The following is a 26760-nucleotide window of genomic DNA, read 5'->3' on the forward strand; positions in this document are numbered from 1 at the left end:
ATGGTGGAAACCTGCTGGTTTCATCTTCCATGTTTCATTGGACCAAACTAAAGCTGCAGCATCGTCTCCTTGGTGATTCATCTCTGAGTCTCACTTCCATCCACAGTCCCTGGCTGCTTCCCTTCAGCCGCTGTGAGCTGCTTCTCTCCTCTTCAGGTGTTACTGATGCTTTACTTTGGCTTCTCTGGATGGAAATCCCATTTCCTGCAGCTGCTTTCTTACAGTTCTCCCACAAACTGTTTCTTTAGTTGAACATTTTCTATTTCAGACTTGCTGTTTTGAGTTTTCTGTCCTGACTCTTTGACTTATATGTTTCCCTTTTATTGCCTTCCCATTTAGTTTGTTCTTGCTCCACTTTTAGACCCAAACAAGACGTTAAACTACCTTCTTAAAGGAATGCTCTCCTGTTAGGGGCTGCGTTTCCAGTCAATCAGTCAAATTTAGACCTGTGCAGATATAATTTAAATCTAAATGTTTAATTATTATAAAAAGTAAGTCAACATTCACCAACAGGACTCATTTATTTATTCTTTTACCAGGAATTATAAGGAATTGTATCACAAAATACCGGCAAGTTAGTGTCTCAACATTTGAAGAATTATTTGTATGTCAGAAAAACTAAAATTGTCGTAACTCCTGATTCTTTAAAATGATTTTACATTATAATAACACAGCAAATCTTAAAATTTCTGCAATATAGGGGATGAATATGATTTATTTCTAACCTTTAGTGCTTAATTTGCACTCAACAGCTGTGGTGAAGATATTAAAAACAAAAATATATTTGAAATACGAAACAAGATAAAACTTCTGTCTGACTCCTTAAGTATTTAAAAATGATTTCATGTTGAGTTCAGAGTTTTTATCAGATATATACTTAAATAATCTACATTTGAAACTAATTTCTGGCACTTTTTTGTATAATATAAGCTTGAAATTTAAATTTAAAAAAACGAAAAAGCACAATTTTCTATGAATATTGAAAAGCAGAGAGAACTTTCTCAGGAACATATCACAGTGATATTGGTCACTTAAACACGGATTCCAGACTTTCCCGGACTGTAAACCTCAGTTTGATCCAGTCCAGTTGAATCAGTTCATCTCTCCAGTCGGCTCCATTCTGCAGGAGGATCTCTGGGTCCTCTGGGTTTCTGAACGCGACAGTTAAACCCTGAAAAACAACACAGAATAACAGGTAAATAACAGGTAAATAACAGGTAAATAACAGGTGCATGCAGGCATAAATGAGCAGTCCAACTTTTACTGAACCAGGGACCAACAGCACATTTTAAAATGCACCACTTTCAGCTTTCTACAGCAGAGAGCAAACAATCAGTAACACACCACCGTGTAGGTCCAGGAACATTTTCATAAATGTTCTTAAATAAATAAAGTTTATACTGTTCTTTAATATCTAATAGTTCAGTTTGAACTTTCCCCCACATTTTTAAGTGTTGAATAGAGTAAGATATTATGTTCTTTCAACTCAGGAAAATATCAGGAAGAGATCAGGAAAAGATCAGGAAGAGACCAGGAAAAGATAAGGCACAGGTACAGCTACAGGTACAGCTACAGCTACAGGTACAGGTACAGCTACAGGTACAGGTACAGCTACAGGTACAGCTACAGCTACAGCTACAGCTACAGGTACAGCTACAGCTACAGCTACAGCTACAGGTACAGGTACAGCTACAGCTACAGCTACAGCTACAGGTACAGCTACAGGTACAGGTACAGGTACAGCTACAGCTACAGCTACAGCTACAGCTACAGCTACAGGTACAGGTACAGCTACAGCTACAGCTACAGCTACAGGTACAGCTACAGCTACAGCTACAGCTACAGGTACAGGTACAGCTACAGGTACGGCTACAGGTACAGGTACAAGTACAGCTACAGCTACAGGTACAGCTACAGGTACAGCTACAGCTACAGGTACAGCTACAGGTACAGCTACAGCTACAGCTACAGCTACAGCTACAGGTACAGGTACAGCTACAGGTACGGCTACGGCTACAGGTACGGCTACAGGTACAGGTACAGGTACAGCTACAGGTACAGGTACAGGTACGGCTACAGCTACAGGTACAGGTACAGGTACAGCTACAGCTACAGGTACAGCTACAGGTACAGCTACAGCTACAGGTACGGCTACAGGTACAGGTACAGGTACAGCTACAGCTACAGCTACAGCTACAGCTACAGGTACAGGTACAGCTACAGCTACAGGTACAGGTACAGCTACAGCTACAGGTACAGCTACAGGTACAGGTACAGGTACAGCTACAGGTACAGGTACAGCTACAGGTACAGCTACAGCTACAGCTACAGCTACAGGTACAGCTACAGCTACAGCTACAGCTACAGGTACAGGTACAGGTACAGCTACAGCTACAGCTACAGGTACAGGTACAGGTACAGGTACAGGTACAGCTACAGGTACAGGTACAGGTACAGCTACAGCTACAGGTACAGGTACAGCTACAGCTACAGGTACAGCTACAGCTACAGCTACAGCTACAGCTACAGCTACAGGTACAGGTACAGCTACAGGTACAGCTACAGCTACAGGTACAGCTACAGCTACAGCTACAGCTACAGGTACAGGTACAGCTACAGGTACGGCTACAGGTACAGGTACAAGTACAGCTACAGCTACAGGTACAGCTACAGGTACAGCTACAGCTACAGGTACAGCTACAGGTACAGCTACAGCTACAGCTACAGCTACAGCTACAGGTACAGGTACAGCTACAGGTACGGCTACGGCTACAGGTACGGCTACAGGTACAGGTACAGGTACAGCTACAGGTACAGGTACAGGTACGGCTACAGCTACAGGTACAGGTACAGGTACAGCTACAGCTACAGGTACAGCTACAGGTACAGCTACAGCTACAGGTACGGCTACAGGTACAGGTACAGCTACAGCTACAGCTACAGGTACAGCTACAGGTACAGGTACAGCTACAGCTACAGGTACAGGTACAGCTACAGCTACAGGTACAGCTACAGGTACAGGTACAGCTACAGGTACAGGTACAGGTACAGCTACAGCTACAGCTACAGGTACAGCTACAGCTACAGCTACAGCTACAGGTACAGGTACAGGTACAGCTACAGCTACAGGTACAGGTACAGGTACAGGTACAGGTACAGCTACAGGTACAGGTACAGCTACAGGTACAGGTACAGCTACAGCTACAGCTACAGCTACAGGTACAGGTACAGCTACAGCTACAGCTACAGCTACAGCTACAGGTACAGGTACAGCTACAGGTACAGCTACAGCTACAGCTACAGGTACAGCTACAGCTACAGGTACAGGTACAGCTACAGCTACAGGTACAGGTACAGCTACAGGTACAGCTACAGGTACAGGTACAGCTACAGGTACAGCTACAGGTACAGCTACAGGTACAGGTACAGCTACAGCTACAGGTACAGCTACAGGTACAGGTACAGCTACAGGTACAGGTACAGGTACAGCTACAGCTACAGCTACAGCTACAGGTACAGCTACAGGTACAGCTACAGCTACAGGTACAGGTACAGCTACAGCTACAGCTACAGCTACAGGTACAGGTACAGCTACAGGTACGGCTACGGCTACAGGTACGGCTACAGGTACAGGTACAGGTACGGCTACAGGTACAGGTACAGCTACAGCTACAGGTACGGCTACAGGTACAGGTACAGGTACAGCTACAGGTACAGGTACAGCTACAGCTACAGGTACAGCTACAGGTACAGGTACAGCTACAGCTACAGGTACAGCTACAGGTACAGCAACAGGTACAGGTACAGCTACAGGTACAGCTACAGCTACAGCTACAGCTACAGGTACGGCTACAGCTACAGCTACAGGTACGGCTACAGGTACAGGTACAGCTACAGGTACAGCTACAGCTACAGGTACAGCTACAGCTACAGCTACAGGTACAGGTACAGCTACAGGTACGGCTACAGCTACAGGTACGGCTACAGGTACAGGTACAGGTACAGCTACAGCTACAGGTACAGCTACAGGTACGGCTACAGCTACAGGTACGGCTACAGGTACAGGTACAGCTACAGGTACAGCTACAGGTACAGCTACAGCTACAGCTACAGCTACAGGTACAGCTACAGGTACAGGTACAGGTACAGCTACAGCTACAGGTACAGCTACAGGTACAGCTACAGGTACAGGTACAGGTACAGCTACAGCTACAGGTACAGCTACAGGTACGGCTACAGCTACAGGTACGGCTACAGGTACAGGTACAGGTACAGCTACAGCTACAGGTACAGCTACAGGTACGGCTACAGCTACAGGTACAGGTACAGCTACAGGTACAGCTACAGCTACAGCTACAGCTACAGCTACAGGTACAGCTACAGGTACAGGTACAGCTACAGGTACAGCTACAGCTACAGCTACAGCTACAGGTACGGCTACAGCTACAGCTACAGGTACAGCTACAGGTACAGCTACAGCTACAGGTACAGCTACAGGTACAGCTACAGCTACAGGTACAGCTACAGGTACAGCTACAGCTACAGGTACAGCTACAGCTACAGGTACAGCTAAAGGAACAGCTACAGCTACAGGTACAGCTACAGGTACAGCTACAGCTACAGGTACAGCTACAGCTACAGGTACAGCTACAGGTACAGGTACAGCTACAGGTACAGCTAAAGGAACAGGTACAGCTACAGGTACAGCTACAGGTACAGGTACAGCTACAGGTACAGCTACAGGTACAGCTACAGGTACAGCTACAGCTACAGCTACAGCTACAGGTACAGGTACAGCTACAGCTACAGGTACAGCTAAAGGAACAGCTACAGCTACAGGTACAGCTACAGGTACAGCTACAGCTACAGGTACAGCTACAGCTACAGGTACAGCTACAGGTACAGGTACAGCTACAGGTACAGCTAAAGGAACAGGTACAGCTACAGGTACAGCTACAGGTACAGGTACAGCTACAGGTACAGCTACAGGTACAGCTACAGCTACAGGTACAGCTACAGGTACAGCTACAGCTACAGGTACAGGTACAGGTGTTCTCACCGATGCCTCCAGGTGAACAGAAGCCGGTCATGTCTGACACTGAAGAGGAGAAATCTTCATAATCATCATCATCTGCCGTAAGATGATCAGCTGTCAGACAGAAGAGTCACATGATCACCTCCGTAACCCCTCCCTGAACTCCTGAAACCTCCGTCCATCCACCTGCTTCACCTACCTGACACCAAGGTGTACTGCGGCCCCTCCCTGGGCCTGTGATTGGCTGGCTCTGCTATGTCGTAGATGGGCGTGGCTGAGAGCGCCAGGCTGTGGGGTTTAGCTCGGGGCTTCACGGTGCTGTAGATGGGGGCTGCTGCTGATGCTCCGGCGCTGTCGTTGTCATAGTGATGGCTGAGAGGCAGCGTCCTGGGAGCAGAAGAAGAAGTTCATCAGGTATTCAAGCACAGGAAACAGCTGCAACTACAAAGAAATGTGTTCAGTGCGAAGGTTTAAATGCAGCAATCAGAGACACAAGAGGCTAAATACTTAAATTATAAGATGAACCTCAGTGGAACCCGTGAAACAGACACTGAACAGTTTCTATTCTCCAGTTCATCACACGCATTGAGGACCTTCATGTGTCGTATATTTCACATCCAGCAGAAACTGAGGTCTTCATTAGTTGTATTTCCTCAGAGTCTGAGGTGCTGGCTGCTCCCAGGCCTGTTAGTTGTGGCTCCAGGCCAGCAGGGGGCGCCGGAGGCTGACAACAGGGCTGCAGCAGAGGCAGTGAGCGGACCCTTCTGAGGGTGATGGTGCTAAAATGACTAAATGCTAGTCTTATAACTGCTACTCTTAACGCTGAGCAGAGACCGTCTGGAATAACTTCACTTTTCCTCAGATATATAATTATTTATTTAGTTTAATTTGACAATATTAGCTGTTAACGCAGCAGCTAGCACGAGGAAAGAAAGTTCTTCCAGTGAAATAAACTCTTTCTCTTTCATTTCTTCAGTGATATTCCAGATATTACTTTATAGGACACCAGTAATGGAGTGATTTCAGGCCAAATAAGCTAACTTGGACAGAACTTTGAAGTTAAATAATGAAAGCTGCTTCCATCCGAGCTAACTGTCCACCAGTGAATGCAGGATTATTAAACTTGGATTAATTAACGTGTTCTAATCAGTGCCCTCAGACAGATTCAGGTGCAGCGTTATGTGTGCATTTTATCGTATTTTCCATTTCTGCCTCATGGTGTTTGATATATAACACAAAATATTTACATTATGGAAAAAGAACACCCAAAAGCTCTATTCTAATTCTAATTATATATTATAAAAGCTTTTTAAATGAACATTATTAACATGTTAATGTTATGAGTATCAAACACTAAATACCTGTGATGACAATGATAGATTTATACATTTATATATTTATATATTTAAAGATTTATAGAGTTATAGATTTAAAGATTTATAGATTATAGATTTAAAGATTTATATATTTAGAGGCATTTATAACATCAGGTGGCCCCCCCATGTGAATTTTTACCTACTTTTACCATCAGACTCTAAACTCTAAAAGGTTATCCAAATATTATTATTACTAATTATTATTTTACTAATCAGAGTGTTTCCTTCTGCTGGTTTGATTGAATAAAAAGGTGCATCCAGCAGGTGGCGCTGTGGGCTCAGAGCTGCGGTCGCTGACAGGAAACTAAACCTGGAAGAAGACACCAACAGAACCAGATAAAGTCTTCTTTCCAGATGTTGTGATCATTCTTTCTGTCAGAGTTTTGGACCAGTTTAATCTTTAGAATAAGAAACATCTGGCTGGTCAGCTGAGTTATATGTTCAGTCCCCCCCCCCTCCTGGTATAATGTCCCCAAAGATTAAAGTAGTTCCTGAAGAAGAGCTACTTCCATTTCTTCTTGTCCACCACAGTTGTTGTTTTTTCCTCCTCCAGGTTTGTTTCCTGTTGGGAGAAGTACTTCTTCTACTGAATTACGACCACGAGCAGCGTGGCCTACAGCGCCCCCTCTGGTGATAGAAGCTACAGTTTATTCATTTCAAATAATCAATGGATTATTGGCTTATTGTAGCAAATGATCGCTTCAGATTTGCTTTGCTAATGAAACTAATAATTAGTTTTTAGTTTTTTTTAACATACGAAAGCTGAAACCAGCCCAGTGTGTTTTAACGTGTAGAAAGGAACCAAAGTGGCGTCTTTACCTGGCGCCACTACTGGATCGGGGGTTGGCTACGATGGAGTAGGCGGGGCCTGATGGTGGTACCTGTGGTTGTTTGGGCTTGTTGACCACAGCGTATGTATCATTCATGGTAACCTGCTGTGACAACCTGTAAAAACAGAAAGAAAGGTTTTATCAAGGTTTGGAAAACATCCAGACAATAAGGAGCTAAAGCATAGAAATGTGAAGGCTGGAGGGATTAGTTCAGAGGTCAGAATATCTATTTAACAGAGAAAAGACCAAAGAAAAGAGTTTCAGCTTCTTCACTTTGTTTAGAAAACTGAACCAAAAGTAGAATCTGAAGCAGCAACAGTCAGTAAAAGCTGTTCTGGGGTCAAAGAAAGACAGAAAGTTGATAGAATCAGTGACAGCTTCTGTGGGAGTTATTTTATATTTAGTTCTGTCGTTGGTCAGTGACGTCATTTCTGCTGCTATAGGCCTGAAACATCCCATAACCAGAGGTTTCTTCCTGGTTCTGCCAGAGGTTTCTTCCTGGTTCTGGTTCTGTCAGAGGTTTCTTCCTGAGTCTGGTTCTGCCAGAGGTTTCTTCCTGGTTCTGCCAGAGGTTTCTTCCTGGTTCTGGTTCTGCCAGAGGCTTCTTCCTGGTTCTGGTTCTGCCAGAGGCTTCTTCCTGGTTCTGGTTCTGCCAGAGGTTTCTTCCTGGTTCTGGTTCTGCCAGAGGTTTCTTCCTGGTTCTGCCAGAGGTTTCTTCCTGGTTCTGGTTCTGTCAGAGGTTTCTTCCTGAGTCTGGTTCTGCCAGAGGTTTCTTCCTGGTTCTGCCAGAGGTTTCTTCCTGGTTCTGGTTCTGCCAGAGGCTTCTTCCTGGTTCTGGTTCTGCCAGAGGCTTCTTCCTGGTTCTGGTTCTGCCAGAGGTTTCTTCCTGGTTCTGGTTCTGCCAGAGGTTTCTTCCTGGTTCTGCCAGAGGTTTCTTCCTGGTTCTGGTTCTGCCAGAGGTTTCTTCCTGGTTCTGCCAGAGGTTTCTTCCTGGTTCTGGTTCTGCCAGAGGTTTCTTCCTAGTTCTGGTTCTGCCAGAGGTTTCTTCCTAGTTCTGGTTCTGCCAGAGGTTTCTTCCTGGTTCTGGTTCTGCCAGAGGTTTCTTCCTAGTTCTGGTTCTGCCAGAGGTTTCTTCCTAGTTCTGGTTCTGCCAGAGGTTTCTTCCTAGTTCTGGTTCTGCCAGAGGTTTCTTCCTGGTTCTGGTTCTGCCAGAGGTTTCTTCCTGGTTCTGGTCCTGCCAGAGGTTTCTTCCTGGTTCTGGTTCTGCCAGAGGTTTCTTCCTGGTTCTGGTCCTGCCAGAGGTTTCTTCCTGGTTCTGGTTCTGCCAGAGGTTTCTTCTTGGTTCTGGTTCTGTCAGAGGTTTCTTCCTGGTTCTGGTTCTGCCAGAGGTTTCTTCCTGGTTCTGGTTCTGTCAGAGGTTTCTTCCTGGTTCTGCCAGAGGTTTCTTCCTGAGTCTGGTTCTGCCAGAGGTTTCTTCCTGGTTCTGCCAGAGGTTTCTTCCTGGTTCTGGTTCTGCCAGAGGTTTCTTCCTGAGTCTGGTTCTGCCAGAGGTTTCTTCCTGGTTCTGGTTCTGCCAGAGGTTTCTTCCTGGTTCTGCCAGAGGTTTCTTCCTGGTTCTGGTTCTGCCAGAGGTTTCTTCCTGAGTCTGGTTCTGCCAGAGGTTTCTTCCTGGTTCTGGTTCTGCCAGAGGTTTCTTCCTGGTTCTGCCAGAGGTTTCTTCCTGGTTCCGGTTCTGCCAGAGGTTTCTTCCTGGTTCTGCCAGAGGTTTCTTCCTGGTTCTGGTTCTGCCAGAGGTTTCTTCCTGAGTCTGGTTCTGCCAGAGGTTTCCTCCTGGTTCTGGTTCTGCCAGAGGTTTCTTCCTGGTTCTGGTTCTGCCAGAGGTTTCTTCCTGGTTCTGCCAGAGGTTTCTTCCTGGTTCTGGTTCTGCCAGAGGTTTCTTCCTGGTTCTGGTTCTGCCAGAGGTTTCTTCCTGGTTCTGGTTCTGCCAGAGGTTTCTTCCTGGTTCTGCCAGAGGTTTCTTCCTGGTTCTGGTTCTGCCAGAGGTTTCTTCCTGGTTCTGCCAGAGGTTTCTTTCTGGTTCTGGTTCTGCCAGAGGTTTCTTCCTGGTTCTGGTTCTGCCAGAGGTTTCTTCCTGGTTCTGTCAGAGGTTTCTTCCTGGTTCTGGTTCTGCCAGAGGTTTCTTCCTGGTTCTGGTTCTGCCAGAGGTTTCTTCCTGGTTCTGGTTCTGCCAGAGGTTTCTCCCTGGTTCTGGTTCTGCCAGAGGTTTCTTCCTGTTAAAGGGAGTCGTTCCTTTCCACAGTCCCTCAGGCTCAGGACGGGAGATTGGACTGAAGACAAGTTTGGGTCCAATCTGTTGGTTTCCTTAGCTCGGATATTATTTTTGAATTGGCTCCATATGAATTAATTGGATTATGATTACAATGAATTGAATTCCAATTGGCTTGAATTGGACTTTATTACTTAAGTGCCTTGAGATGATATTTGTTGTAATCTGGCGCTTTATAAATAAAGTTGAATTGAATTTCTTTCACTTTAGAAGCTGTTTACGGTGGAAGAAGAAGAATAACTTCCTGATGATGGACACTTCATCGCTTCATTGACTTCTTGCTGATGCCCAGTTTAGCTTAAACCAGTTTAAACCAGTTTAAACCGGTTTAGTTTAAACCGGTTTAGTTTAAACCAGTTTAAACCAGTTTAGCTTAAACCAGTTTAAACCAGTTTAGTTTGAACCAGTTTAGCTTAAACCAGTTTAAACCAGTTTAGCTTAAACCAGTTTAAACCAGTTTAAACCAGTTTAGTTTAAACCAGTTTAGTTTAAACCAGTTTAAACCGGTTTAGCCTTTAAAGCAGGAGCCTGCAGTCGGCTCCAGTTCATTCCAGTTAGTTCCTCTGCATTCAGCAGCTTCCAGGTTTCACCTCTGAAGGAGGTTCAGAGGTTCAGTTTTTTCAGGTTTCACCTCCTTCAGTTTTTAGAGGTTTTCTTCTCTGAAGAAGTTTAATTTTCTCACGACGGTGGAAAGAAGCTGCAGATTTTCACACTTTGATGCAGACGTGCTGAGTTTCTGCTCATTTAGCAACAACAACAGACCAAGTTGTGAAATGAGCTAAACTTTGTGGTTTCTCTGCAGTCAGACTGTTTCAGCCCCCCCCCCCCCCCCCCCCCCCCCCGGCCGTCAGCAGAGTGAATCATAAATAATATATTTATATGCTGCTGCTTCAGGAGTTATTTGATCATTAAAACTTCTTAATTCTCTCTACTTTCTGCTACTTTATCGCATTTTTTCCTCTTTTGCTGCCAGAACATTTTGAATTTCTCTTTGTGGGAAAAAAAAACCATTTTATCTGATCTTCTCTTTTATTTTTATCCCTTTTTACTCGTTCGCCTTGATTTTTCTCTCATGATTTTACTCTCCTGCTTCATGCTTTTTCTGTTTTCACTCCTTTGATGGCTGGTGTTCTTCACGGTTCACCTGAGCAGGTGAAGCTGAGTTCAGTCTGAATCTGAGTGGAAAGCCGTGGTTTCAGAGCACCAGACTGCTCTCAGATCGGTGTTTGTCCCTCAGCTTAACACAGCTGCTGCTGAATATTTACATCTCTACAGGAAGTTAATCTGCTCTCAACTTCCTCCTGCCGCTTTGCGATCACCGTCGTCATGGTTACGCTGGCTACCTCAGCAGGTAGGCAGCATGATGGCGGTGTGCCAGCAGGGGACGATAAGCCTGTTCACGGCTGATCTCTGAGCAGATCCCCTCTTTTTGTCCTTTTCTACTCATTTTCTTCTTCTTCTCGACACCTACGCTTCCCTCCTTCTTCTCCTTCTTTACACGTTCTTCCTTCCTGTTATTTCCGAGCTCCTCCTCACTTCCTCTTTCACACAACACCACTTTTCTTCCTTTTAAACTTTCTTCTTCTCATCTTTATCTCTGATGAGTTCAGGTTCTGCTGAGATCTAACAGCAGAGGTCCTGTTTCTCCAGTTTTAGCTTCTCTTCATTGGCTCCCTGTTAGATTCAGAATAGAATTTAAGATTCTTCTCCTCACATATAAAGCTCTTAATGACCGAGCTCCATCACATCTTAAAGATCTCACAGTTGGATATTTCCCCAACAGAGCACTTTGCTCTCAGGCTGCAGGTTTCCTTGTGGTTCCCAGAGTTTCTAAAAGCAGAATGGGAGGCAGAGCCTTCAGTTATCAGGCCCCTAAAAGCAGAATGGGAGGCAGAGCCTTCGGTTATCAGGCCCCTAAAAGCAGAATGGGAGGCAGAGCCTTCAGTTATCAGGCCCCTAAAAGCAGAATGGGAGGCAGAGCCTTCAGTTATCAGGCCCCTAAAAGCAGAATGGGAGGCAGAGCCTTCAGTTATCAGGCCCCTAAAAGCAGAATGGGAGGCAGAGCCTTCAGTTATCAGGCCCCTAAAAGCAGAATGGGAGGCAGAGCCTTCAGTTATCAGGCCCCTAAAAGCAGAATGGGAGGCAGAGCCTTCAGTTATCAGGCCCCTAAAAGCAGAATGGGAGGCAGAGCCTTCAGTTATCAGGCCCCTAAAAGCAGAATGGGAGGCAGAGCCTTCAGTTATCAGGCCCCTAAAAGCAGAATGGGAAGCAGAGCCTTCAGTTATCAGGCCCCTTAAAGCAGAATGGGAGGCAGAGCCTTCAGTTATCAGGCCCCTAAAAGCAGAATGGGAGGCAGAGCCTTCAGTTATCAGGCCCCTAAAAGTAGAATGGGAGGCAGAGCCTTCAGTTATCAGGCCCCTAAAAGCAGAATGGGAGGCAGAGCCTTCAGTTATCAGGCCCCTAAAAGCAGAATGGGAGGCAGAGCCTTCAGTTATCAGGCCCCTAAAAGCAGAATGGGAGGCAGAGCCTTCAGTTATCAGGCCCCTAAAAGCAGAATGGGAGGCAGAGCCTTCAGTTATCAGGCCCCTAAAAGCAGAATGGGAGGCAGAGCCTTCAGTTATCAGGCCCCTAAAAGCAGAATGGGAGGCAGAGCCTTCAGTTATCAGGCCCCTAAAAGCAGAATGGGAGGCAGAGCCTTCAGTTATCAGGCCCCTAAAAGCAGAATGGGAGGCAGAGCCTTCAGTTATCAGGCCCCTAAAAGCAGAATGGGAGGCAGAGCCTTCAGTTATCAGGCCCCAAAAAGCAGAATGGGAGGCAGAGCCTTCAGTTATCAGGCCCCTAAAAGCAGAATGGGAGGCAGAGCCTTCAGTTATCAGGCCCCTAAAAGCAGAATGGGAGGCAGAGCCTTCAGTTATCAGGCCCCTAAAAGCAGAATGGGAGGCAGAGCCTTCAGTTATCAGGGCCCTAAAAGCAGAATGGGAGGCAGAGCCTTCAGTTATCAGGCCCCTAAAAGCAGAATGGGAGGCAGAGCCTTCAGTTATCAGGCCCCTCTCTGTGGAACCAGCTGCCAGTTTGGCTTCAGGAAGCAGACACCCTCTCTACCTTTAAGATCAGGCTGAAACTTTCCTTTCTGATAAAGCTTATAGTTAGGGATGGCTCAGGTGAGCCTGAAACATCCCATAGTTCTGCTGCTATAGGCCCAGCCTGCTGGGGGAGCTCCCATGATGCACCTCTCCTCCCTCCATGTACAGATGACATCATTGCTGTCATTAACTTGTGTTTCTCTCTCTCAGCAGGTGTCTCTGGCCTGGTGTTACGCTGCTTGTTGTCCCCTCTTTCCTGTCCTCTCAGCCCCAGCTGGTCCAGGCAGATGGACCCTTCCTGGTTCTGGTTCTGATGGAGGTTTCTTCCTGGTTCTGGTTCTGATGGAGGTTTCTTCCTGTTAAAGGGAGTTTTTTCCCTCCACAGTCAGTGAGATTGGATCAGAGAAAGATTTGATCCGTTGGTTTCCTGAGCTCGGATACTTAAAAATGAATTTTGGTGCTTTCCAAATAAAACTGCGTTCATTTCTTATTCTTTTTCTCCTTTCTATCCTTTTCATTCTCCTGTTTTCATGGTAACACCAGCAGACGGTGGGATGATGGAGGGGCAGAAAGTGTTAATTCGACACCTCTGGATGAAACATTTTGCTCTCACAGACAGGTGGGTCGATACCTTTTGGCGGAGGAAACTCGCGCTGTCGTGGATCTCGTCTCCGGTTTCTTCTGCTGGAAACACAAAACGATTCAGTTCAGCTGCAGCTTTTATTCTGAGACCAAAGACAACAGAGAGCAGCTTCGGTGGGTTTTCGACTGTATTAACGTTCAGTTTATGTGATGAAACTCATTCGAGAATAACCTCATCTGAGGTTTCCAGGACTATTTCAGTTACTAGGCTCATGCATGTGGTCATTTTTACCGCTTTGTGCATCACTTTGTCTCACAGACACATTTCTTAAGGCCTCATTAGGCCACTTTAGTCCTGATTAAGTCCCTCCAGAAAGAAAACAGCCCGTCTGAGGCTGGACCAGCATCCACTGATCGCTTCCACCGAATCTTCTGAGTTTACAGACAGTCACTTTTCTATGAACGCCGGCCAACATAAAACAGAAGCAATAACCCCATGAAAGCAGTGGGTGTATCCATGCTGAGATTTCCCCAGACCCCCTGAATCCTTTAAACTCTCATCCAGCATTTCCTTTTCTGATGAACTTTAACGTTCATAGAAACAGCAACAAGACCTCAAACTGAACAAATAAATCACAGTCAGCTCAACCTGAGCCTGAAAAGGACAACAGGATTGTTCTAAACCTACCCGTCGGCGAGTCTTCCTGCAGCTTCTATTCAGCTTTTTCTTCCTGTAAAATGTTTCTGAACCAGCTGCTGTCAAACTGTGTGCTGCTCACACTTTGCATACAGGAAGTCAACATTATGACCTTCCTCTTTCTGCAGCTGCTGCGCCTGCTTCCCCCGCCCTCTCCATCACAGAGTGTCAGTCGGCCGTGACGGCATGCGGTGCGTTTTACCTCCGGCAGGTTGCAGTACAGCTGATGTTGGGACGCCTGCAGGAACCGCTCCAACAGGCTGGTGACCGCGGTGAAAATGAACTGATACTGATCCTGCAGAGGAGACGCATGTTTTAAAGGTTAAGGTTGAATCCTCCCCCTTTATGAAACCATGGAAGAGGAAGTGAGTCTTCTGATTTGAACTGTAAACATGTTTCACTGGGTTTTATGTCTATATTTAACCTCAGAAGCATCTGTTAAGGCCTACTTTAGTCTGCACTGCCGATGGTCTCTGCCTCCGGAGCTCCAGGACGATCTCCAGGATGCTGAAGTCTTTTGTGATCTTCTGCAGAAGCAACGACACAAACAGAGAGAAGCTGCTGCAACGCAACCACAAACCCAGCAGAACACAGCCAAGCAGCACCAGAACAGCTCATATCCTGCAGCTTATTAAAGTCAGTGGGTGCACGACCGGCTGAAACTGTCCTGCTCCATGTTTCTGTTCTGGTTCAGTCTCTGCTCTGGTTCAGTCTCTGCTCTGGTTCAGTCTCTGTTCTGGTTCAGTCTCTGTTCTGGTTCAGTCTCTGCTCTGGTTCAGTCTCTGTTCTGGTTCAGTCTGTGTTCTGGTTTAGTCTCTGTTCTGGTTCAGTCTCTGTTCTGGTTCAGTCTCTGTTCTGGTTCAGTCTCTGCTCTGGTTTAGTCTCTGCTCTGGTTCAGTCTCTGTTCTGGTTCAGTCTCTGTTCTGGTTCAGTCTGTGTTCTGGTTTAGTCTCTGTTCTGGTTTAGTCTCTGTTCTGGTTCAGTCTCTGCTCTGGTTTAGTCTCTGCTCTGGTTCAGTCTCTGTTCTGGTTCAGTCTCTGTTCTGGTTCAGTCTGTGTTCTGGTTTAGTCTCTGTTCTGGTTCAGTCTCTGTTCTGGTTCAGTCTCTGTTCTGGTTCAGTCTCTGTTCTGGTTCAGTCTCTGTTCTGGTTCAGTCTCTGCTCTGGTTTAGTCTCTGCTCTGGTTCAGTCTCTGTTCTGGTTCAGTCTCTGTTCTGGTTCAGTCTGTGTTCTGGTTTAGTCTCTGTTCTGGTTCAGTCTCTGTTCTGGTTCAGTCTCTGTTCTGGTTCAGTCTCTGCTCTGGTTTAGTCTCTGCTCTGGTTCAGTCTCTGCTCTGGTTCAGTTTCTGTTCTGGTTCAGTCTCTGCTCTGGTTTAGTCTCTGTTCTGGTTCAGTCTCTGTTCTGGTTCAGTCTCTGCTCTGGTTCAGTCTCTGTTCTGGTTCAGTCTCTACAGTCTCTGCAGTCTCTGGGCAGTCGTCACCCTGTGGTTCTGTTTGTCTTTTGGTTTCTTTCTGTGAGTTCTGTCACTTTCTGTCCTGCCTCTTCAGCAGGATTGCTCCATAAGGCGCCGCCTCACACTGATGTTTCTGCCTGTGATACTGAAGCTGCTGCAGGAGACACCTTCTCTTTGTATTCTCAAGCTTCTTCTTCTGTGGACCTCTGGACCTGGTTCTACTCGGACTCTCTGAACAGATTTAGTCCTTAATGCTGACAACCCTCACCTATGATCTGGGTAATGACCAAAAAGACCTCATTTCACAGGGAAAGTTGGATTAAAACACAAAGATGGTTTCCATCATTTATCTGCAGCGATTCGCTCCTTCAGGGTTCCTCTGATCGTCTGCTCGCGTTGGATGAAATATGATCCTCCGTGAGGTGCGAAAACACGAGGCGCAGCTGAACTCTGAGTGGTGTTATCGTGTGTTACCTTGGAAACCAGAAGGTCATGGATGTAGTTGAGAGCGCAGATGACTCCGGTTCTCCCACAGCCGGCGCTGCAACACACACCAACAGATGCAGCAGCTCAGGCTCTGTTGGCAGGTGTTACCTGCTGCATATTCACAGCCTCCTGCTCAGAGTGTGTGTGAGTGAGCGTGTGTGTGTGTGTGTGTGCGTGTGTGTGTGTGTGTGTGTGCGTGAGCGTGAGTGTGAGCGTGCACGGAGCTGCCATATGTGTGATCCTGTTGAATGTTAATGACCAGCTGACCTGTGAGCAGCACCAACAGGCTGCAGTGATGATGAGGAATTAGCAGCCGTTTAGAGGCGGGTGGAGAGAGTGTGCACGTGCGTGTGCATGTGTGTGTGCACGTACGTGTGTGGGTGTGCACGTGCGTGTGCATGTACCTGCAGTGTATCAGCAGAGGTGAGGTGTGAGCTCCCTGGCTGGTTCTGGCTCGCTCCAGAAGGTCCAGAACTCCTGAAGTCTCATAGGGAACATCGTGATCCGGCCACGACAAAAACTGGTAATGAGTCACTGAGCGGGTGATCTGGGGGGGGGGGCAAGGAGAGGAGGAAGGAGTAAGGAGAGGAGGAAGGAAGGTGGAAGGAGAGAAGGAAGGAGAGGAGGAAGGAGAGGAGGAAGGAGGAAGGAGAGGAGGAAGGAGAGGAGGAAGGAGAGGAGGAAGGAGAGGAGGAGGAGGAGGAAGGAGAGGAAGACGAGGAGGAAGGAAGGAGAGAAGGAGAGGAGAGGAAGAGGAGGAGGAAGGAGAGGAAGACGAGGAGGAAGGAAGGAGAGAAGGAGAGGAGAGGAAGAGGAGGAGGAAGAGGAGGAGGCCAAAGTTCAGCTGCAGTTGAGTAGGAAAACATTTAAGTACTTCAGAAGAGGTTTTATTACCACTGAAGTGCTACAGGACTTCAGTGGTAGTACTACAGAAGTACTGCTGTAGTACTGCTGTAGTACTGCTGTAGTACCACAGTGAGCTGGTACCTGCTGGAAGGTGACGTCCATCGTTCTGATCACCATGTCGTCGTTGGGTTGTGTCTCCCCCTGCTGGACAGAGGCAGCAACAACACTTCAGGAAGCAGCAGTGAAAATATGTGAAGAAAAACTCTTTCTTTGTAAAAACCATAAAAAATGATTATTTTCAGGTGTTTATCTGAAGAATCTGAAGCTAAAGCTTCTTTGTGTTCTTACGCTGCTGACTGTGAACGGTCCGAAGGTGGCCGGCTGATGAGCTGCAGCCCAGTAACACTCACACTTTCTCTGCAGAGGGGGTAAAAGGAAGGAACTTAGTCCTGAAAGGAGGAAAACTCAGACAGAAAGAACAGAAAGAGGATCTAATCCAGCGCTGGACTGAAGGAACTGAGTCAATGTGTGCAGCTGTGCATGTGCAGGGCTCAGAGGGAGACCTGCTTTACCTTTCCCATCTCTATCTCCCTGCAGGCCATGATTATCACCTGAAACACAGAGTCAGATGATAGTCAGAGCCTAAAGAAGAGGTTTCACATCAATCACAGAAAAGAGACAAAAAACACCAAATTAAAAGTTTAGTTTGTCACACAGCATCATATTTTAAGTCCTCTTCACGTGTTTTTGATGCAAAAACCACAAACTGACTGTAGGAAATGTAAAATGGAGCGGAAAGGAAATATCAAGTAGATTTATAATCAAACTCTGTGGAAATATTTACTTGAGTTAAACACAAACATCTTAAATGTCTTAAAGGGTTCAGACTAATTCCTGGACACATTCAAGTTGTGCGTCTCACCTGGACGTCAAATTGCCAGATCATCCTCCAGAAGTCAGTCAGAGTGGAGCTGAGGGGCCCCTGGCAGGCGATGTAGTGGCAGTCACCTGTCGCCCCCTGCAGGACAAACAGCGGCGTTACAACCAGCTGCAGAGGAGGTTTTAATCTGATCTGTTCTGTTTCCATGTTCTCATTTTGATTTGATGAGGCATCGTCACCCTGATGAAGCTGGCGTTGATGTAGTCAGAGTTTGAGTCTGTGGTCGGCAGAGACAACACCACACGAGACTGGTCATCTGCACAGAAACCCAGAAATACTGAGAGTAAAGACCAGTGGCATCATTTTAAATAAGAACAGAGACACAAAACAGGTTAAACATCTGAAAGGTTTGTTTTCAGGAGAAGAAAAGCCACAAGAGTGACCAAAACACTGAACAAAAAATGGAAAAAGATACTGAAAAAGGTAGGGAGGGAGACAGGAAGGAAGGAAGAAGGAAGGAGGGAAGGAAACAGGGAGGGAGGGAGGAAGGAAGGAAGGAAGGAAGAGGGAGAGGGAAGGAAACAGGGAGGGAGGAAGGAGGGAAGAGGGAAGGAAGGAAGAGGGAAGGAAACAGGGAGGGAGATAGGAAGGAAGGAAGGAAGAAGGAAGGGAGGAGGGAAGAGGGAGGGAGAAAGGAAGGAGGAGGGAAGGAAACAGGGAGGGAGATAGGAAGGAAGGAAGGAAGGAGGAAGAAGGGAGGAGGGAAGGAAACAGGGAGGAAGGAAGGAAGGAGAGGGAAGGAAACAGGGAGGGAGGGAGGGAGAAAGGAAGGCGGGAGGAGGGAGGAAGGAGGAGGGAAGAGGAAACAGGGAGGGAGATAGGAAGGAAGGAAGGAAGAGGGAAGGAAACAGGGAGGGAGATAGGAAGGAAGGAAGGAAGGAAGGAAGGAAGGAGAGGGAAGGAAACAGGGAGGGAGGGAGGGAGAAAGGAAGGCGGGAGGAAGGAGGAGGGAAGAGGAAACAGGGAGGGAGATAGGAAGGAAGGAAGGAAGAAGGAAGGGAGGAGGGAAGAGGGAGGGAGAAAGGAAGGAGGAGGGAAGGAAACAGGGAGGGAGAAGGAAGGAAACAGGGAGGGAGGGAAGAGGGAGGGAGAAAGGAAGGAGGAGGGAAGGAAACAGGGAGGGAGAAGGAAGGAAGGAGGCATCTTCATACATGGCAGAATGTCTTTGTATCGGTTCTTCTTGATGTTTTCCTTCAGAGCTCCAGCCTCAGTCGTTAAACCCAGTTCTCTCTTTAACGACACCGACTGTGAACGCACCATCTGTCACACACACACACACACACACACATGCACACGCACACACACACACACACACACACACACACACACACACACACACATGCACACACACACACACATGCACACACAGACACACGCACACACATGCACACACACACACACACGTGGGAGGAGGAACATAAACCCGGATTAAAAGCACTAAATAAATGGGTTTCATCCGGGGTTTAAAGTTTAAAGTTAACAGGTCCTCATAAATACAGAAACAAACGGCTCATATATGGAAGTCCTGTTATTTACCGTCTGATTTAAAAGAAGAATCTGAGCTTCAGAGCAGACCTTTTAAATGATGCTGCTGTGAGATCCTGAGTAAAACTCTTACTGCCACCTGGTGGTCAGGTTGGAGATAGCAGCCCTCTAAAGTACCTGAGCCATGAGATGCTGACAGAAACAGAGGTTAGAAATAAGAGCTTTGTTACTGCTGCTCAGAATAACTTTAAATGTCTCAGTCTGACCAGCAAAGAAACAAGCAGAACAGAACAGAACCAGAGTCTTTGAAGCCCTGTGATGCTCTTTAACAGCTCGCTGTGGCGCTGAACGTCTGACCCGGTGAGACGCAACAGCACAGCAGTGGACTGCAGCCTTTAATGTGCAGAACAAACCTGACCCAGGACTGATTTTCAGGCTTTCTCCCGTGTTTCAGCACAAAAACAGACGGAATCCCGGCAAAAAGACACAAAACTGCTGAAAAAAGACGAAGAAACCAAAAACAGACGCTTGGCGAGAGAGATGAGGAGGGAAACCCGGCGTCTCGGGTCGACACCATCACCGAATGAGTCACATGAGGAACAGCAACAGGGAAGCTGCTGCAGCAGCGAGTAAATCATGAACACAAAGAGGAAGCAGGAAACCGGCCCGATGACGTGAACCTGAAGCAGGTTTATCTTTGTGGGAAAGTTTCTGTGGCGGCAAAATAAAATCAGCTGATTCAGGCCCATTTCACTCACCTGAGGTGAAGGAAAATGTTAATTAACCGAAGGGATTGGGCTGAAACTTGAACAGATTCTGTGCTGCAGGATCCGATCAGAGGGAACAGCTTCAAGAACAGGATGCAGGACCCGTCCGAAGGTGGCGCCGAGGAAGCTGGAGCTTTACGAGGCCCGTCTTTCCACCTGTTAGTTTTAATCACCACACCTGTCGTATTCCCACCTGTTCGGCCACACCTGTCGTATCCGGTCCTGTTCGGCCTCACCTGTCGTATTCCCTCCTGTTCGGCCACACCTGTCGTACTCGCACCTGTTCGGCCACAGCTGTCGTATTCGGTCCTGTTCGGCCACACCTGTCGTACTCGCACCTGTTCGGCCACAGCTGTCGTATTCGGTCCTGTTCGGCCACACCTGTCGTACTCGCACCTGTTCGGCCACACCTGTCGTATTCGGTCCTGTTCGGCCACACCTGTCGTATTCGGTCCCGTCGTACTCGCACCTGTTCGGCCACACCTGTCGTACTCGCACCTGTTCGGCCACACCTGTCGTATTCGGTCTTGTTCGGCCACACCTGTCGTATTCGGTCCCGTCGTACTCGCACCTGTTCGGCCACACCTGTCGTATTCGGTCCTGTTCGGCCACACCTGTCATACTCGCACCTGTTCGGCCACAGCTGTCGTATTCCCACCTGTTCGGCCACACCTGTCGTATTCGGTCCTGTTCGACCACACCTGTCGTATTCGGTCCCGTCGTACTCGCACCTGTTCGGCCACACCTGTCGTATTTGGTCTTGTTCGGCCACACCTGTCGTATTCGGTCCCGTCGTACTCGCACCTGTTCGGCCACACCTGTCGTATTCGGTCCTGTTCGGCCACACCTGTCGTACTCGCACCTGTTCGGCCACAGCTGTCGTATTCCCACCTGTTCGGCCACAGCTGTCGTATTCCCACCTGTTCGGCCACACCTGTCGTATTCGGTCCTGTTCGACCACACCTGTCGTATTCGGTCCCGTCGTACTCGCACCTGTTCGGCCACACCTGTCGTATTCGGTCCTGTTCGGCCACACCTGTCGTATTCGGTCCCGTCGTACTCGCACCTGTTCGGCCACACCTGTCGTATTCGGTCCTGTTCGGCCACACCTGTCGTATTCGGTCCTGTTCGGCCACACCTGTCGTATTCGGTCCCGTCGTACTCGCACCTGTTCGGCCACACCTGTCGTATTCCCTCCTGTTCGGCCACACCTGTCGTATTCGGTCCCGTCGTACTCGCACCTGTTCGGCCACACCTGTCGTATTCGGTCCTGTTCGGCCACACCTGTCGTATTCGGTCCTGTTCGGCCACACCTGTCGTATTCGGTCCCGTCGTACTCGCACCTGTTCGGCCACACCTGTCGTATTCCCTCCTGTTCGGCCACACCTGTCGTATTCGCTCCTGTCCGGCCACACCTGTCGTATTCCCACCTGTCGTATTCCCACCTGTTCGGCCACACCTGTCGTATTCCCACCTGTTCGGCCACACCTGTCGTATTCGTTCCTGTTCGGCCACACCTGTCGTATTCGGTCCTGTTCGGCCACACCTGTCGTATTCGGTCCTGTTCGGCCACACCTGTCGTATTCGCTCCTGTTCGGCCACACCTGTCGTATTCGCTCCTGTCCGGCCACACCTGTCGTATTCGTTCCTGTTCGGCCACACCTGTCGTATTCGCTCCTGTTCGGCCACACCTGTCGTATTCGCTCCTGTTCGGCCACACCTGTCGTATTCCCTCCTGTTCGGCCACACCTGTCGTATTCGTTCCTGTTCGGCCACACCTGTCGTATTCGGTCCTGTTCGGCCACACCTGTCGTATTCGCTCCTGTTCGGCCACACCTGTCGTATTCGCTCCTGTTCGGCCACACCTGTCGTATTCGCTCCTGTTCGGCCACACCTGTCGTATTCGCTCCTGTCCGGCCACACCTGTCGTATTCCCACCTGTCGTATTCCCACCTGTTCGGCCACACCTGTCGTATTCCCACCTGTTCGGCCACACCTGTCGTATTCGCTCCTGTTCGGCCACACCTTTCGTATTCCCTCCTGTTCGGCCACACCTGTCGTATTCCCTCCTGTTCGGCCACACCTGTCGTATTCCCTCCTGTTCGGCCACACCCGTCGTATTCACACCTGTTCGGCCACACCTGTCGTATTCCCTCCTGTTCGGCCACACTTGTCGTATTCCCACCTGTTCGGCCACACCTGTCGTATTCCCTCCTGTTCGGCCACACCCGTCGTATTCACACCTGTTCGGCCACACCCGTCGTATTCACACCTGTCGTATTCCCTCCTGTTCGGCCACACCTGTCGTATTCCCACCTGTTCGGCCACACCTGTCGTACTCGCACCTGTTCGGCCACACCTGTCGTATTCGCACCTGTTCGGCCACACCTTTCGTATTCCCTCCTGTTCGGCCACACCTGTCGTATTCCCTCCTGTTCGGCCACACCTGTCGTATTCGCTCCTGTTCGCCCACACCTGTCGTACTCGCACCTGTTCGGCCACACCTGTCGTATTCCCTCCTGTTCGGCCACACCTGTCGTATTCCCTCCTGTTCGGCCACACCTGTCGTATTCGCTCCTGTTCGGCCACACCTGTCGTACTCGCACCTGTTCGGCCACACCTGTCGTACTCGCACCTGTTCGGCCACACCTGTCATATTCGGTCCTGTTAGGCCACACCTGTCGTATTCGGTCCTGTCCGGCCACACCTGTCGTATTCACACCTGTTCGGCCACACCTGTCGTATTCGTTCCTGTTCGGCCACACCTTTCGTATTCCCACCTGTTCGGCCACACCTTTCGTATTCCCTCCTGTTCGGCCACACCTGTCGTACTCGCACCTGTTCGGCCACACCTGTCGTATTCCCTCCTGTTCGGCCACACCTGTCGTACTCGCACCTGTTCGGCCACACCTGTCGTACTCGCACCTGTTCGGCCACACCTGTCGTATTCCCTCCTGTTCAGCCACACCTGTCGTACTCGCACCTGTTCGGCCACACCTGTCGTATTCGGTCCTGTTGGGCCACACCTGTCGTACTCCCTCCTGTTCAGCCACACCTGTCGTATTCCCTCCTGTTCGGCCACACCCGTCGTATTCCCTCCTGTTCGGCCACACCCGTCGTATTCACACCTGTTCGGCCACACCTGTCGTATTCGGTCCTGTCCGGCCACACCTGTCGTATTCCCACCTGTTCGGCCACACCTGTCGTATTCGGTCCTGTTCGGCCACACCTGTCGTATTCGGTCCTGTTCGGCCACACCTGTCGTACTCGCACCTGTTCGGCCACACCTGTCGTATTCCCTCCTGTTCGGCCACACCTGTCGTATTCCCTCCTGTTCGGCCACACCTGTCGTACTCGCACCTGTTCGGCCACACCTGTTCGGCCACACCTGTCGTATTCCCACCTGTTCGGCCACACCTGTCGTATTCTGTCCTGTCCGGCCACACCTGTCGTATTCTGTCCTGTCCGGCCACACCTGTCGTATTCGGTCCTGTTCGGCCACACCTGTCGTATTCGGTCCTGTCCGGCCACACCTGTCGTATTCGGTCCTGTTCGGCCACACCTGTCGTATTCGGTCCTGTTCGGCCACACCTGTCGTATTCTAAATCCTAAACAATAAACTACGACTTATGTGTCTCACTTCCTTCTGTTCTAATTTATTTTTTATGGTTTACGTTCATCAAAAGATTAAAGTCTGACTTTTTAGACTCGAACAGGCAGAATTCTTCTTTTTCTGACCACTGCTAAGTTGAATGTTTGCATCCCTCCTGGTAAATAATGTTACTTCTGTGAAGTTAACAGCAGGTTTTCCACCAGCTGAAGGTCAGAGTAAACGTTGTCGTGATGCAGCAGATGACAGAGAAGCTCAGACAAGCAGCGGCTTTAAACCACCACATCGGTTTGAAGTGGTTGTGCAACGTCTCAGTTTTAGCTTGTTCGCTCTTTAGAGGTGAGAGAAGGGGGGGAAACTTCAGCCTGGGGGGGAGGTGCAGCAGCAGAGAAACCTCAGAGTCGGTGTTTCAGACTTCTGCTCTTGGTTTGGAGGCTTCTCTGGTGTCGGCTGGTTAGCTAAACGCTGGAGGACCATTCTCACGCTGTCTCAGTGCAGCTTTATTTCTGCACTCTGAGAGAGACTTTTTCTGTCCTGTGGGCACAAAATAACTCATGTTTTCACATGTTGGGCAACGGCTCGGAGGTGGATTAAGAACAAAACACATCTTTAGCATCACAGTTAAAAATACTGACGCAGTCGAATGGTCCTTAAATAAATCCTGATTCTTTCTGCACGGTTCATTCTCCAAACGTCCGGCGTGCTTCGCTTCAATGATCCAAACTGTTTCTGATTGGTCCAAACACAGAGAATCTTTTGGTTCTGACTCATTAACAAAGTACAGATTGAAGTTTTTGTTGATTTTCTGGACATAAAGTTTGAACTTGGAGCCTAAAAGGAGCCCATAACAGCACCGTGTGGAGCTCCAAACGCCCTCTGAGAGGTTTCACTGCAGGGAACAGGTGAACCGGATCGGATCGACGACAAACTGGAACCCTCAGAAAGTAAAGTGCTTTCAAAGTAAAAATACTATTAAAATCTCTGATAATTACTCATTTACACAGGTTTGTTTTGGGCTTTTCAAAGCACTTCCGTTCATTTTTCAGTCTTTAACAACGAGCTAAACCTTTGCTATGCTAGCTTCAGCTGGCAGAGCTTGAACTGGACCCCGCTGTGGTTTACGCCCTGAAAGACGGTCCACTGCTTATGTTGCTGTTTAATGGCGGCTGGTCCACTGTCTGAGGAGCCAGAAAGGTTTTTACCGCTGTTGCTTTCTAAAGATCGGCCGTGAAAAACTCTCCAGAGGAAGGAAAGAAGTGACCTGAAGCCTGATGTCAAAGAGGAAAACTGACTGTGACATCACTGTGAGGGGGGTGGGGGGGGGGGGGGGGACAGAGGAACTGAGGAACTGGTTGAAACTGATGCTGAAACTAAAGAAAAACGACTGAACAACGAGAGAAAAACCGAACAGGTTTAAATAAAAGTCTAAATATTTAAATATATATATATATATTTAAATAAAGCCAGAAAACAGGCGAGGAAAGAAAAAGCCACAAAGCGTGTGTCTGCAGCCTGGAAAACTGAATCTTATTAGCTGTGCAGCTCATTTTGTTTGTGTGATTCAGGGCTGGTGAGTTTGGAAATGAATGTTTTCTCAGACCATTTCCTGGAAAACTATTATTAATTCTGCTGTTCGTGAACCAAAGACATAAAATTTCAGTTTCACAGCTTCAGAACCGCTTCCTTCAACAAACACACCTTTGTAAATATGAACATTAAACTTCCTGAAAACAAATTCGTCTTGTAGAACCTTTGGTTGGCAGAATCCACCTCCAGAAGCTGACATCTGGAGTAGGTCAGTTAGTTTGAACCTTCATTAAAAAGTCCAGAAATGATCTTCAGCGTCTTCACTGATAAAAGTTCTTCTAAAGTCAGAGAAAACCCACAGAAACAAATCCTTTGACTTTTGGTTCTGACTCATTAACAAAGTACAGATTGAAGTTTTTGTTGATTTTCTGGACATAAAGTTTGAACTTGGAGCCTAAAAGGAGCCCATAACAGCACCATGTGGAGCTCCAAACGCCCTCTGAGAGGTTTACTGCTGACTGTGAAATATTCATAGAAAGTGTCCCTATAAACAGGGAAATGTTTGGTGTGAGTCCTGCCAGCCCGAGTCATGTGACTTTTATACAAATCGAGCCACAGAGCCGGCTCTGTTTCTGGGGAGATTAGCTGCAGCTCATTTAAATAGAAGCTCAGGGATGAACCACAGGCAGGTTTTCCAGGAAAGTAAAAGAAATAAAATGTAGAAGTTGGCGACACAGAAACAACGACCTCAGTTACTCTGAATAATGAATAATGTGAATTTCAGCTTCTGTGTTTGGTTCCAGTTTCATCCCTGACTTGTAAGAAAGTGTCTGAACTGAAGTCCAACCTGAAGATTTATCTGAAAAACAGACTCACGTTGTACTCCTGATCCACCGTCCCCGGATCCACGGCCTTCAGGGCGGACAGCAGGGAGGGCAGCAGCTCCATGGCGAGTCCAACAGGATCCAGACGGGCCTTTGTGTCTGAGCAGCTGAAATCTCTCTGACCCCCGACTGTCTCCACCTCTGCAGGGTGTGGGTTCCAGTTCTCACTTTACTTTCTGTCTCTGAGCCTCTTCCTCTAAATCTAACTCTGCTGGTAAATAATTCAACAGCAGATAACCGAGCCTCTCTCTCAGCTGAGAGCAGGAAGTGTGAGGAAACCGAATGAAACAAACAGATCGGGAATGTAATGCGATTACTGTGTCAACGCGTGTCAGAGAGAGGTTTCCTTCCTCAAGCGCTCAACTGACGAATAAATGCAACGAACAGGGTGTAAACACACCGTGGTTCACCTGAGGCAAACAGAGGCAAAGTCCAGTCTGAGGCTGAAAGGCTCCGGATCAGAAACATTAACAGGACCAGACTCAAAGGGACTGATGGGTTCAGGCTCCGCGGATTGTGTTTCAGACTTTCTGTTTCTGTATTTAGCTTCTATTCAAACTTACAAATGAAGATATAACAGCTTTATAAAAGCTAACAATAAGCTCCATAGAAGGAACCCAGGAGTCCGACTCTGTCAGAGGGGACAGAGTAGAGATAGGGTGCAGGCATAGAAGGAAGAGCAGAAAGATAAAGGGCAGAGATAGAGGGGGGAGGGAAGTACAAGGGACTTAAAACAACTACAAACTCATCTGAAAATAAAGAAACAGACAAGAAGCAGTTACACGTGAACTAGAGCAGAGAAGGACAGAAAAAGCACCACAAAGTGAAATAAACA

The 26760-nt window shown here is 48.0% G+C and overlaps 1 protein-coding gene across 1 annotated transcript; it reads right to left on the bottom strand.

The window, feature by feature from the left end:
* Positions 1-506: 506 nt before the first annotated feature.
* Positions 507-26264, bottom strand: ptpn18 (protein tyrosine phosphatase non-receptor type 18). Its single transcript, XM_072367699.1, has 16 exons — positions 25918-26264; positions 18804-18912; positions 17832-17908; positions 17635-17730; positions 17285-17323; positions 17061-17129; positions 16854-16916; positions 16271-16413; positions 15855-15921; positions 14379-14456; positions 14132-14224; positions 13282-13334; positions 7231-7356; positions 5235-5422; positions 5060-5149; positions 507-1171 (listed from the first exon to the last, which is right to left on the bottom strand). Exons 1-16 carry the CDS (start codon positions 25987-25989, stop codon positions 1098-1100), a joined length of 1437 nt encoding a protein of 478 aa, XP_072223800.1. The 5' UTR covers positions 25990-26264; the 3' UTR covers positions 507-1097.
* Positions 26265-26760: the final 496 nt, after the last annotated feature.

Source organism: Leuresthes tenuis, unplaced genomic scaffold (genome assembly GCF_036924035.1).
Source record: "Leuresthes tenuis unplaced genomic scaffold, fLeuTen1.0.hap1 SCAF_16, whole genome shotgun sequence".
In the NCBI taxonomy this organism is placed as follows: domain Eukaryota; kingdom Metazoa; phylum Chordata; class Actinopteri; order Atheriniformes; family Atherinopsidae; genus Leuresthes; species Leuresthes tenuis.